The sequence below is a fragment of the Vulpes lagopus genome, chromosome 10 (genome assembly GCF_018345385.1).
Source record: "Vulpes lagopus strain Blue_001 chromosome 10, ASM1834538v1, whole genome shotgun sequence".
NCBI lineage: Eukaryota > Metazoa > Chordata > Mammalia > Carnivora > Canidae > Vulpes > Vulpes lagopus.
Window position 1 is genome coordinate 16,488,500 of NC_054833.1, and position 15,112 is coordinate 16,503,611.

General features: G+C 35.0%; 1 protein-coding gene across 1 annotated transcript in view; it reads left to right on the top strand.

Annotated features, from left to right (window-relative positions):
* The window catches only part of LOC121499940, a 178,504-nt gene extending 171,038 nt beyond the window's left edge, over positions 1-7,466 (top strand). Inside the window, exon 9 of the mRNA XM_041771211.1 lies at positions 7,350-7,466. Within this exon, the coding sequence (XP_041627145.1) occupies positions 7,350-7,466 (117 nt within the window). The remainder of the gene's footprint in view (positions 1-7,349) is intronic.
* Positions 7,467-15,112: the final 7,646 nt, after the last annotated feature.

Genomic DNA, 15,112 nt, shown 5'->3' on the forward strand with positions numbered 1-15,112 from the left:
TGTTACCACTGGGCAATTTAGTTACCTAAGTATAAAGAACTCTTTAGAAATATTTGCACTGACTTTATATATCTTGTAGACATGTAGGAAAGACATGGGATGAGTTGGGTCTGAGAGTTATCCAGTAAGAAGTAAAACTAAGCAATTAAGTGCATAGTGTTAACAAATTTAATCACAGAAGGAATCCAGGGATACAATAACACACTGTTTTTCAAATAAATATTGAATTAAAAATAAAATAATTTTATTTTTTTAGCTGCAAGAGGGAGGTGTTTTCCTGGACGTTTCCTAATATTTATTGTATATGATGTACCTGTTCTTAATCAGTTGCAGGTAACTAGGGTTTCCTCTCGATTTTAATAATAATTCATATATTTAGTTTATTCAATTAGGAAGCTATGCTTTCAGGAGGTTTTAAGAAATTGGTTTATGTGGGCGCCTGGATGGCTCAGTCAGTTAAGTATCTGTCTTTGGCTCAGGTCATGATCCCAGGGTCCTGGGATTGACCCCTGCATCGGGTTCCCTGTTCACTGGGGAGCCTGCTTCTCCCTCTCCCTCTGCCTGGTGCTACCTCTGCTTGTGCTCTCTCTCTTGTTCACTTTCTCTCAAATAAATAAATAAAATCTTTAAAAAAATCTCCGTAAGTAAAAGATGGATTTCATAAGACACTTTAACAGATTAACCAGTATATTTTCTGTAAGCCAAAGCACATTCTACTCTGTGGTCAGTAAAGAAAATAGTCTGATTTTTAAAAATCTCCAGACTTTTATAGGAGCTAAACTATTTTATTACTTAACCAATACAGTTGCTTATCTATCACTCCTTAAATATTACCTTAAATATAAATATAAGTTAAGATATAAAGAATAAAACCATAAAGATAAACAGAACAAGAGCACAAATATTATTTCATAGCGGGGAAAAAAGCAGTAGTGATTTTCCACATGTTAATCTGAGAGAAACCATAATGACACTGTCATGGTCCCCAGTTTCTGAGCATCTGCCACATTCAGTGCCTTTTCTGAAGTAAGCAGGGAGAATGCTATATTATTACAAATGTGAAACATGGCTCTAGAGAGCAGAAATACAATTTTATAAATTAAAAACCTCATGGAATTATTTTTTAGTTTTAATGCATGGTTATATCTGTATAAGAAAAATTTACTGTCCAATTGATGGCACTCAGATTTTTCCTTACTTAGCCTCCATTTTATGTATTCAGTTTGCAATTCCTCATTAGTTACCTGGCATACGTTTTGACCATACCAGAATGTTCAGGAAACAAAAGGTTTCAGATGGAGACATTCTTGCCAAAGCAGACTAGCATTGAAGGAGCAGCAGGTTACCATCTAGAATGAACAAATACATTTCAGTGATGTTATTTTTGCTCTGGAAATCTTTATCTAATGCAGCCACAATCAATTATTTGCTTGTTGTCACTTTATATTTTATCAGCACCTCTAAGTGAAGAGGTTTCCAAAACAAAAAAATGTTATTAGTTGTTACTTCTTTTCACTGAGATTTATTTTACATCTTATCTCTTTTTGCTGTGATTCGAAAGAATTTTAGTTCATATTAAAACTTAAATTTTTCTCCATCTTCTCTTACCTCCTTTCCAATAGTAGGAGCTATTAAAGCTGATAATTAGGCAACTGGGATCACTGAAGAAATTTATATCATGAAAAAAAAATGTGTGGGCACACAACATAATAGCAACCTAATAATGAATAAGGCAACTAATTCTACAAGCATCTATCTCTGGTGTATAGACATGGTCCAAGGATACCATTTTATGTATCTAAAGATTGGGTGAATTGGTGGATTGATCATTCTTTAAAAATCTCCATTAACATAATTCCTTAGAACTAAAGATTCAGTATCCTAAACCGTCAGAGAATTTATACTATTGGTTGCAAGTCTAAAGTGCAAAGGTTTTTTATTTCAAATGAATGGTAAATGCCTTTCTTTTAATACTCAAGTAAGCCATGGGGCATGGCTTATGCACTCCTATGGGAGTCCAGGAGCCTACCAGGGCGTGTTCCAGAACAGGAAGCCATCCCACTTCTGTGTGGAATTGAGTCAAGGAAGGAGATTTGGAGACAGGATTTGGAGTATTGGTTTATATGTGCTAATAAAACTATATGTAGAAAAAGACAAAGTAGGAGAGCTGAATAATCTTCAGTAGATTTTCATATTTCATATTCTATCAAACTTCTAGATCCTATTCTAAACTCCTGTATTTAAAATTATAGTAAAGTGGTTCCTGACATCTCTAGCCATACCCCTTTATCTTTTATCAATGTGTAGTCCACCATCACCAACAATCAAGCTTGTTCAAAGTTCAAGGCAAGTTCACGTGGCTGTTAATTAACATTTTGGCCAGATATCCTCTCACCTTTAGTGAGACAAATCAACATTTCTGAAACACAGATATTAATGAAACGGTTTCTTGTTTGTTGTTTGAGAGCAAAGCATGCTACTTTTTACATAACTTTTTTGTAATTTCATCATGTTGAGAATGCCACACAAAACATGATTATCATGTGTATTTGTAAAGCAAAACAGCATCAGTCTGACAAATGATTTAATAATTGTTCTCTCTTCTTTGCCCAACTCCTCCCATTCTCCTATGAAGTTCCTTGTACAACCAAATTTCCTTCAGAAATTCAGCCCTCGGTTATATATCAACAAATGAAAATTTGTGCTAAATAAGGCAGAATGAGAATGCTACACTGTGTTCAAGTGAAAAGAAATCCCCATACATGATATTTAATATTTACTTCAATAAATAGGTCAAGATGCTTTATTCCATGAGCTTCTTTACATCAAGGTCCATTTTTATTTTTTAAATCTTCAACACCAGCTACAGAGCCTGGGAGAAAACATAAAGTATACTCTCATTTTTGAATGAATGAATAAATGAGTGAGTGCTGTAGAGATAATTGATAGGCCCAAATTTTCATGGATATCTTTAGCATATAAATGTTCTCTGATACTAATTTTCTCTAATAGAGTCTAACATCACTATGTGGAGTGTTAGGATTTGGTACTTTTCATACATATCATCTTAATTATATTTAAAAATCTTTTGTCATAGACAAAAAAGTCACTTTTATCTCACGGATTTATTGAGGTATAATTTAAAAATAAAATTATAATATATTTGAAGTGTAAAATGTGATGATTTGGTATACTTTGTTTTGGTGAGAATGCATAAGATCTACTGTCTTAGCAAATTTCAAGTACATAATCTAGTAGTATTAACTATACCCAATGCTGTACCTTATATCTTTAGATCTTATTCAACTTACAGCTGGAAGTTTGTACCTTTGATCAACATCTCCCCATTTTTCATACTCCTCACCCCTGGCAACTACCATTCTACGCTGTTTCTTTGAATTTGACATATATTTATTTATTTATTTTAGATTTTACATATAAGGATATCATACAGTATTTGTCTTTTTCTGTCTAGCTATTTCACTTATAAAAATTTCAACAAATTAGGTATAAAGAACTATACATCAATGTAATAAAGACCATTTATGACAAGCCCACAGCTAACATCATACTCAATGGTGAAAAGTAGAAAGCTTTTCAGGAATAAGACAAGAATGCCCACTTTTGCCGCTTCTATTCAATAGACTACTGGAAGTCCTAGCCAGAGCAATTAGATAAGAAAAAGAAACGGCATCCAAATCAGAAAAAGACTCTTAAAAATACAATAGTGAAATTTCATTACATTCCTACTGATTCTAAATATTTTTCATAATTTAACATCATAATTGCCTTAAGAACAAATTATTATTTTCATTTTATAGAAGAGCAACGTGAGGCACAGAGAGGCTAAGTCACTTGGGAAGGGTTTGTAGCTAAGTCACTGAGCCAGGATTCAAACAGACAGTCTTACCCATTACATTATGTTGTTAGTAGCAGTTCACAGTATTCAAGGAATATGGCTTTTTAATGTAAAACTCTTTGTCTTTTATCTGGCATTTTGGAAGAAGCGACATTTTAGATCAATTAAGTGCTTTTGACATCTTTTAAATTATTCTGTAGGATATGGACCAATATATTTTATGAAGTGAATGATAACACTATTTCATCTTGCATTTGGTAGAACCAAAAAAAAAAAAAAAAGTTGAGGCATGTTTATAATAGCTTAAATACTCAGTGACATTCCTTGTAGTTAAGCTGGTAAAATAATGAATTACAAAATAATCGTTCTGTAATTTTGAAAATACAGAACATTAAAAAGAATTGGCTAGCATTATGAATTCGTTGAATTGAATTTGTACCTTAGATATCTGTTTCACCTTAAAAAAAGACTGTCATTCCTCGAATATATACATTAAAAATAAAATTCTTCTCCACAATCTGTAGTTAGTCACATTCTACTACTATTTTTTTTAGAAAGCCCAATCTCCTGCTCTTCTCTTGTCATCTCTTACCTTGTATTCTTGGAGTAAGTGACATATCGCTATCATGCTCTGCTCATCTTGAAGGTAGGAGCTTGGTCCTATTTGTTTGTGTGTCTTTCTACCCAACACCCATCCTGGAGTTCAATATTTGCTAATTAGATATTTATTGAATGGGCATTTGATACATAGCATATTGGATAAAAGAATACTTGCGGAAACATCTGAACCATTCACCTAACATATCTGTATAAGGTCATGAATCCAATTAGAATTTTTATATGTTAAGACTAAACAAATCATTACAGCCTTTTGCTACTGTTCTTTATTTTGTTCAACTCTAGCTGCCATAACAAAATACCACAGACTAGGTGGCTTAAACAACAAGCATTTGTTTTCTCACTCTTCTGGAGGTTGGAAGTCTGAGATCAGGGTGCCAGCATGGTTGGTTTCTACTGAGATTCCTTTCCCTGGTTTGTAGGTGGTTGTCTTCCCCTATATCTTCACATAGTGGGAAAAGAGAGAGAGCAAGGACTCTCTGGCTCTCCTTAAAAGGGCCATAATCCCATCATGAAGGTTCTACTCTCACCACTTCATCTAAATCTAATTATCTCCAAGGCCCCATCTTTAGCTAGTCACTTTGGAGATTAAAGCTTAAATGTATGAATTTTGCTGGAACATATTTCATTCTGTGGAACTCTTCCTGAAAAAATACTAGATTTTCATGAAAACTTTTCTGCATAGATCTTAGCTCATGAAAAATTCATTTACCCTGAGTACTGAAGAATGTACTTGTTTCACAAATGTTTCAGCTGAAGTGCTTCTAGTGGCTGAGTGCTTTGTTTATTTTAGGATAGAGCTTTGCATGGGAGAGAAGCCTCAGGCTGAGAAAGAAGTCTGCTCAGAGATAGGTGGACTGCCGAGCCTCTGAGAAGTTGCACTCCTTCTTGCCTATCAGAGACCCAAAGTGCTTCTAAATATTACCGGAAAAAGATTTTTGACATGTACTTTTAGGAGGCACAAAGTAAAATAAAATCGCCTACTTTCTTGTTAATATTTAGAAACTTTTCTTCAACCATTTGAAATCTGATTTGTACCATCATGATTCTGTGCCATCTATCAATTTGGAAAGGTTGAAATCTTTTCAAACACATGCTGAATATGTAAAATTTTTGCTATTTTAGTTGCTCACTCTGAGTGTTTAATGTGTGAGAACATAGAAATGGTTCAGTGAAACATGGTTTGAGAAGAAACAGAAAGTGTATGGAATTGAAAATTTGCGACAAGACCAACTCTTTGACTCAGCCTCTTTAAGTGAAAATTTGGAAAGAAAAGAAAAGTGAGTTGAAAAGAAAAAGAAAAGTGAGGTGAAAAAAAGTGAGTATGTGTGTGTGTGTGAGAGAGAGAGAGAGAGAGAAATTTGTCAGTGACATTGCTTAAGGATCGGTAAGATGAGAAAAGGAATATAGAAGAAAATCATCTTGCGATGAACTTTCAATTCAGAATCCTATGTCCCAAGTCAGTTGAAACATGAGTTCTCTGTAGAAATTGCACACATCTAAGAAAAACTCCCAATATGTGCAATCCTCTAAACCCAGGATGTTGGGTAGGTATATTTACAAAAGACTTCCCAAGAGGAACTGTTAGACTACAGGAAGCCCATTTTCAATATGTCTGCATAACACCCATTAATATTAACAAGAATTATATCTGAATATGGAGAGGAACAACCTTCTTAACTTTAATCTCTTTTTCCCCCCTGATAAGTTATTGCTGACCACAATGCTCATTAGTGGCACAATAAAAAGGGGCTACTGGTAAATAATAACAATTCTTTGTAGTTATATACAGTGCCTTTGATCAGAGCAGCTCAAAGCCTCCATGACTCATTAATTTTTGAAATACCTCAGTGAAGTATGAGGGTGTCAAGGATTACTACCCTCATTTCGTAAACAGAGAAACCAAGTTTTGCAAGCAACTATCCCAAGGTCATTCAATGATCTGGTGACACTATCAGGGATATGATCTATAAGCCAGAGACAATTAGAACAAACAGTACTCAACAGAAATGAGCAGCTTCTGAGAGATTGCCGAGAAACTTTATGTAATGCTTAGAAATAATACAGCTTTTAAAAGCTTATTTTTCATTTAGGCTTCACTTGAATTATTTCTTCTATTAGTAATGGAGAGCCCCCCCCCCCCAGTTTCTCATTTAGATCACTTAATATTGGACCATTTTCTTGAGTCTTCTCTGTGTCTGTATTTCTTTTGTATGAAGAAATAGTGTATGTATGTTTTCTATGAAACCATTCAAATTCATTGCTAATAAAAAAGAAGAAAATCATTACATATACATATATCCACACCTATATATGTTTAGGCAGTCAAATATTGATCTATTTCATCCATTGATTCTGAAAAACTACCATCTGAATGAAGGTTAAGAGAATAGACCCTGCATTATTATTATTATTTTTCAAAAGGTAACCTCTCAGTAAAACAGGAAATAACACTTCAAAGCTGGCAAATCCAATTTTCTTTAAAATTTGTCTCAAAAAACCCCTCCCTGTGTGGTGTATGGGAAGGATGAAAATTTACCTTTTCCAGGATTATTTTTTCAATGCCCCTTTGCGCTGTTATGGTTACTTAAATTTTCAAAGGCTTGTGCCTTGGGATGCTCGTGGAGTGGCAAAGTCTCTAAGCAGAGGCATTAACTTTTTTGTGTGCATGAGCATGCACACACATGAGTTTGTATTTTATGTCTGTCCCCATGCTCTGTTATCTAAGTATATCACGGTTTTATACATAGTAGACCAAGATGGTCCATGGGTTTCCTTGTTATTTTTGCGGAAGACTTCCTTTTCTCAAACTATCCATTTTGCTGCTATGAGACACCAATTCTCTCTTATCCTTATTTCTTGTCTTCTTCAGATAAAATGCAATAATATCCTGATACTGATCGATATATCTGAGGTGCTAATTAGAATGTACATCCCTGGGAATAAAACCATACCCACTATCTCAGAATCTCTAGATTTTGAGCCCTAGATTATATAAATTTAATACAGACCCTCTAGAAGATTCTGATACACACTAAACTAAAGATCTTATTCTTATAATCATAGATAATACTTCTATAGCACTTACTATGTGCCAAGTGTTGGTCTTAATGTATAGGAATTCATTTATTCCTGCAGAAACCCTTGAGATGTTATGACTTTAAGAAAAGCATGTTGCTAAGAACATAAATTGCTACTCTCCATATAAATTTGAAATGTACTAGCCATGCATGAGATGACAAGACCTTTAAGCAATGAGGTGGCATTTCAAATTTAATTGATAATAACTTGCAAAATTAGTATAGCAAAGTCTTGATTACCCTTCATTCAGATTGAGTTGCTTTTAAAAATAATTATCTCTGGAGTGGTACAATTATTTCACTGAGCTCTTCTTTCATGGCAGAGTGGATTTATTCTATCTTTAGGTCTCACAGAAAATGATGTATTTTCAGGAAAGTTTTGGACTTTATAGACATTCATCCATTGTCAGTTTTTGTTTTTAGGTTCTTAAAATTTTCTCACAAATGAACTATTTCCAGAAAACCATTTTTTTCCCAGGGATGTTTCTGGAATAATCAAGGAAATTGGGATATAGACAGGCTACTAGAAGATATGAAAAAAATAGCTGCTGTAGTAATCAAGACAGTGTGGGATTGATGAAAGAAAGATAAATGTAAGATAATAAGAGAAAAAAATAGATGAGCACGGATATAGTCAACCGAATTTTGATAAAGGAGTAAAACATTCAGTGGAGAAAAGACAGTGTTTTCTACAAATGGTGCTGGAACAACTGGGCATCAACATGCCAAAAACAAACAAACAACTGCCCCAAAAAACAAAATAGAAAAATAGAACCTTGGACACCAACTTTACACCTTTCACAAAAGTTGACTCAAAACTGATCATAGACCTAAATGTAAAATACAAAATTACAAAATTTCTAGAAGATAACATAAGAAACACTTATGATGACTTTAGGAATGGTGATAACTTTTTAGATACAACAACAAAAGCATGATCCAGGAAAGAAATAATTTATAAGCTGAACTCGATTAAAAACTAGTCTGTGAAAAACACTAAAGACAATGAAGAGGTAAGCCATAGACTGGGAGAAAATATTTCCAAAGACACATCTGAAAAAGAACTGTTATCCATGATATATAAAGAACTCTTAAAACTCAACAACAAGAAAATGAGTGACATGATAGACATATTAAGAGTTGCTGAATGTCCTAAGTCACCAGAGGCATGCAGATTAAAACAACAATGAGATGCCCCTACCCATCTATTGGAATGGCCAAAATTCAAAACAATGAAAACACCAAACACTGGGAAGGCTGTGGAGCAACAGGAACTCTCATTCACTGCTGGTAGAGTGCAAAACGGTACACTTTGGAATACAATCTAACTGCATGATCCAACAATCACTCTTCTCAATATTTACCCAAATGAACTGAAAACATATTTTCACAAAAAAGCAAAAGCTTGCATACAGATGTTCATAGCAGCTTTAGTTGTAATTACTAAAACTTGGAAACAACCGAAATGTCCTTCAATAGGTAAATGGATAAACTGCACAACAGGATGTTATGTAATACTAGAAATACATAAGCTATCTAGCCCTGGAAAGACAGGGAGAAACTTTAAATGAATAGTATTAAGTGAAAGAAGCCAATCTGAAAAGGCTGCATAAGGATTCTGCAAAAGGCTGTATGACGTTCTGGAAAAGGTAAAATGGGGAGGCAATAATAAGATAAGGGGTTGGGTAGGAGGGAAGGATGCTACGATAGGCAGAGCACAGAGAATTTTTTAAGGCAGTGAAACTGTTCTATATGATACTATAGTGGTAGATACATGTGACTCTACAATTTGTCAAAATCCATAGAATGTAAATACAGAGAGGGAATCATAATGTGAACTATGGATTTTGTGTGATAATGATCTGGCAGCATTGGTTGAGTCAGTGTTTTGATCAATCAATCAAAGAGTCATTGATTTTAACAAATAGACCACTCTGGTGTGAGATGTTGATGGGAGGAGGCAATGAATGTGTGGGAGGCAAGGCATATGTGGGAACATTCTGTGTTTTCTGCTCACTTTTACTGCAAACCTAAAACTGCTCTTTAAAAAAAGTCTATTATAAAAAAAAAATCAGTGCTAGTTTTGTTTTTGTTTTTTTTTTTTTTTAGTGCTAGTTTTGTAATGTGTCATAATAATAGGGTTATAAAGAAAATGACCCTTTTTGGGAGATGGATACTGAAATATTTAATAGTGAAATGTCAAAATGTTTTTGATTTACTTTTAAGATTTTTCAGTTTTCTTGTGTGTGAGTGTATACACATATGTATATGCCTGTATATATAAATGTAACAAACATGGCAAAAATTAATCATTAGTAAATCTAGGTAATAGAGATACAGTGAATTCATTATATAATTAATTGTTACTTTTATGTATTTTGGTATAGTTTATAATTAAAAAATAAAAAGAAGCACTTTTATCCAATTACCATATGTTAATTTTTAAAAAGATTTATTTATTTATTTATTTATTTATTTATTTATTTATTTATTTATTTATTTAAGAGAGAGAGAGAAAAAGTTTACATAGGAGTGGGGAGAGGCAGAGGGAGAGGGAGACTCAGAATGCCAAGCGGACTCTGTGCTGAGTGTCGAGCCTAACTCAGGGTTCATCTCACAAGCCTGAGATCATGCATGACATGAGCTGAAATCTAGAGTCAGATGCTTAACGGACTGAACCACCCAGGCACCCCCATATGTAAATTTTTTTTTAATGTTAGATTGAAAAAAAAATAAATGTTAGATTGGTTCATTCTGATTTATTAGATTAATATGCCATGCACTGGGGCAGGAATTTTTGTGAACAAATTTGTTTTTTTGTACAAAGCCATGGGAGATAAGTGTGATGATCCCCATGGTTTCAGGTGAAGAAATAGAAGCTGAGATCCTGTAATGTCTCCTCATTTTTCACCTAGAATTCCCAGATGCCCCTTTACTCTTGACTCCTCAGAGTTTCTTTCATTCTGTTCTTTGAGGTGGTTACTGTAGCATTTTGTTGTAGGAGGGAACACCTGACTATTCTTTCCAGTCTTTGCATCTGGGGATTCTTTCATTCTTCATGGCTTTCCCTTAGGGTCATTAAAACTGACGCATCATGCTTGATAGAATTGACAAAAATATATTTAAGCAGCCTGCCATTCAAATTATTTTTTAAGAAGCAATTTTCTACTGTTGATTTAGAGACCAAGAGATCTATTTTAGCCAGCTTAATTTCTGGTTAGCTAATTTAATCTGTACAAAATTACATAAGTAAACCTGAAACAAGCCTCCATCCTTCTTCTTCTTCTTCTTCTTTTTTTTTTTTTTTTTGCCTTTGGATGTAACAATATTTTCAGAAATGAGTCAAATAGAATAAATAGCCCTCAGGCAGAGTAAATGACTCTAATGGTAATCTCTTACACATTCCTTTGTTGAAAAGATTGAAAATGAAGATAAAAATTTGGAAGCTCAAGGGTTAAACCCCTCCATGTGCTCTGTTAAGTAACAGTTTGGAATGTGAACACATAGGGTTGCTTTTTCAGAAGTTCAAAACGGGGAAGAGAATTGATAAATCTTTCCTTCAGGCTGTCCAAACCTCTCTTCTGATGGACCATCTGATTTCCAGCAGCGTGTGGTGGTCTATATTTGCATAGAGAGACATCTAGTTTTCAGTTCTTTGGTTAATTAAGTTTCTGTTTGGTTTCAAGTCCATTATTTGTGGCAGCATAAGGTCGCAAATAAAATATTATAATTGTAGTTGATGGGAATTACCCTTTTATGTGTAGGCCATATGAGTTCTGGGTCCCAAAGCTCAGACTAGTTCTGTATTATTTGGAAAAGCAATCAAGCAGTCTTGATCTTGGTTTTTCAGTTAACACAATTCAAGGGGATGTGATCATTTGTAAGTTTTTTTTTGGTTCTAAAATTTTAATGATGTTACCTTACATTTGAGTACAGACATCGTGAGAAAGATAGCAGGCAATCCCCAATTCATGAAATGTTGGGCATTTTCTTCTTTGTGGGTTAATTATACTTTACATTAATATTTCTAAAATTTTTATGAGCCTTAAGGCCACCTGAGGTGCATGTTGAGATGTGGGCTCTTTGTTGGGTTTGGAGTATGACCAGGAATCTATGTTTCTTTCTTTTTTTTTTAAATTTTTATTTATTTATTTATTTATGAGGGACATAAAGAGAGAGAGAGAGAGAGAGAGAGAGGCAGAGACACAGGCAGAGGGAGAAGCAGGCTCCACGCAGGGAGCCCGACATGGGACTTGATCCCAGGTCTCCAGGATCCCACCCTGGGCCGAAGGTGGCGCTAAACTGCTGAGCCACCGGGGCTGCCCAGGAATCTAGGTTTTAAGTAAGTCCTCTAGATGATTCTGCAGCACATGGTGCTCAGGTGGTGCTTTGAGGAACTCTGTACTATGATTCCTACTAGGAAGCAGTGCTCAAATTTTTCTGTCTAGCCGTCATAAGGGAACTGATTTTCTGGCACTGCTAGTAGAGGCTCACCTCTGAGCTGATTTTTACTCAGGGAGAGAACCTTGCCAATGTAGGGAGTGGAGGAGTGACAAATGTAAAAATAGCAGGGGAGCACAGTCTGAAAAACTTTCTAGGTGATTCTCAGACATTGCTTTGACAGTGGTGGGGTGGTGCTGGCAGGGAGCTTGGCTCCCTCCATACCCTCTGCAGTCAAGAAAACAGATTAAAATTACATAATTATGCTATTTTTTATAACATATAACATGATTATGTTATATGAAGCAGTGCAGGACTTGCTTAAAATTATTTTGACTCAATGTGTGTATTATATTGTAAAGCATTCATAGAGAAAAAGGCAAATCAAAGAGGCTTTTTCAGTGGAGGAAGCATCCCTGGTCCTAAAACTAATTCATGTTTCTTTACTCTGGGTCAAAGCCCTCCCCTACTCTTCAAATTCTCTGTTACTTATATACCATTCTAAAACCCGTGGTTATTCTATTTTCCTCATCTTCATAATCTTCTCAAGAACTCATGTTTTACCTTTCAGATTTCGTCTATTATTTGTTCATTATCCACTTAATTGATTTCTTCCCTCATCCTCATCATTCCTTATTGTTTTACCCCACAGGTGTGTGATGGACTCCCACACTACCCCCAAATTTATGTCAGATATTGAGATTGATGGTTTCATGTACATCAAGAGGGTATGAAAAGGTTTATTACTTATATAAAAAGCTTTCTGGGGGAGAACAGGACAGGTTCACAGGACCTAAGAATGGCTTGAGAGGGAAGAGGAGGAGATGTCTGGCTTTTATTGTGGTTCAGTGGTGGGGCTGGGGTGAAGACTCCCCATCCATCATGTGCTAGCCTGGTTTGAGCCTCTCACTGGCACCAAGGGAGAGAGTACCTAGGCTTTCTTAACAATTTGCTCACATATGGGGGTAGGATGGGAGGAAAAAGGCTAAAATATCAACAAACATAAAAAAAAAGAGTGACTATCACACTTCCATTTGCTTACTTTTGGGTTAATTCACTTTTTAAACTTTTTTTTAAAGGTTCAAGGTGAAAGCACACATCACTGATTTTATGCTTGAGACCTCTCTCTCTCAACGTAGAATTTAAGAGCTATACATGTTCTTTGATGTACTTCTTTGCTCCATTCTAGTGATTTGGACATATTAATTTGGACACATTAACTTTTATTATGTTTTAAAATTTATTTTATTTTACAATTTAACATATTTTAAAATTTCTTCTTTGATCTATATGTTCTTTAGAAGAATGCTATTTAATTTCCCAAATATTTGGAAACTAAGGAACTTCGTTTTATAACTTATAGTGCAGGGCTGCTGTAAGTGAATTATTTTCATTTTCACCTGGTTGAAAATATCTCTATTTTGCTTTCACTTTGGATATTTTTGTTGAATATAGACTTCCAGACTGACAGTTTTTTCTTGCAGCACTTAAAATCTGCTATTCCATAGTCTTTTGGCCTTCTTGTCTCACTTGTGAAATTGGCCTTCATTCTTAATGTTTGATTAAGAATCAATCCAGTTGATTGTCATTATTCATAGATTCCTGATTTGCAAATTCTCTTTCTGGCTAAAATTTATTTGTTACTTCCAGATCAATCGTAGAAACACTTTGTTATAATTCATGAACATGTGCAGAGTGGTGAAAAAGTTGAGTTGCCTTATGTGCAAATTCCCAGCTGTGGTTGGACAAGGCAACCCCCTACCTTCTTTCAGTTCTCATATTTAAATGAGGTTTCTTTTTGTGGTCTGTTTAATGCCACATTTTTGCACTCCCCCCCACTTTTTTTGATGATTTCTCTGCTTCAAACAGTCCCCACTTGTAGCTAAGTGTGTCTAGTGTTCCTAAGCACAAGAAGGCTCTGATGTGCCTCATGGAGAAATTATATATTTTAGATAAGCTTTATTCAGGTGTGAGTTGTAGTGCCATTGGCTGTGAGTTGAATATTAATTAATCAAAGATATAGTACATCCAGAAAAAGGAAGAGGAAATTCACCTACTCTGCATTAAGGTGCTCCAGAGAGTGCTAAGGTGACTTTGATACTGGGTAATGAAGCTATGGAAAACATGGAAAAGTGGCTAAATTTGTAAATTCATGAGATGACAACTGATTTAAAAAGCATAATGGGGGGATCCCTGGGTGGCGCAGTGGTTTGGCGCTTGCCTTTGGCCCAGGGCGCGATCCTGGAGACCTGGGATCGAATCCCACATCAGGCTCCCGGTGCATGGAGCCTGCTTCTCCCTCTGCCTATGTCTCTGCCTCTCTCTCTCTCTCTCTGTGACTATCATAAATAAATAAAAATTAAAAAAAAAAAAGCATAATGGGTTGTATTTTTCTGAGACTAAAAGCCAGATAAGTTTGCAGTCGTGTTTTCCAAATTCAGGAAAATGCTAAACGTACCTCAGTTAGTGTTGGCCTACGTTTATGTTTCAAAAGGTGATGCAACATGAAAAATGCTCAACTTGCATTTAGGGCAGGTTCTGTAGAACAGGCTGTGGAAGAATTTTAGAAATACCAGCTAAGTTTTATATGAGGAAAGGTTATATGGCTAAGGAGGTTTGTATAACAAGATGGGCTTGTTTTATATGGACGTTGGCAATATCTTTATGTAACAGAAGTGTTTCTATTGATGAAATGTGACCAGAGGCTCACAGGCACCTAACCCCATACGTTCTTTAGGAACAGTGTGGTTCAGTGTTCACCAATTCAGTGTGTGCAGTGACTTTATTGAACATAACTACCACAAATGACAAGAATCAACTACATGTCTTTTCATCTGGGTACTTTCCAGATTTTTCTCTTTATTTGTTTTCCATTCTTTTGATTCTGATTATCTTTAAATTTGATTTTTTTTCTTTATATTGACTGAATGAAGTTTGCTGAGTTTCTTGATTCTGGGTTTTGGGTCCCTTTATTAATTATATAAAAGTCTTAGCTATTATCTCTTCACATATTTCTTTTGTCCCATCCTTTCTCTTTCATTTTGCTGGGACTCTTTGCATATTTACACCATAAGATAATATTTCACAGATCTCAGACTTTATTTATTTTAACTTT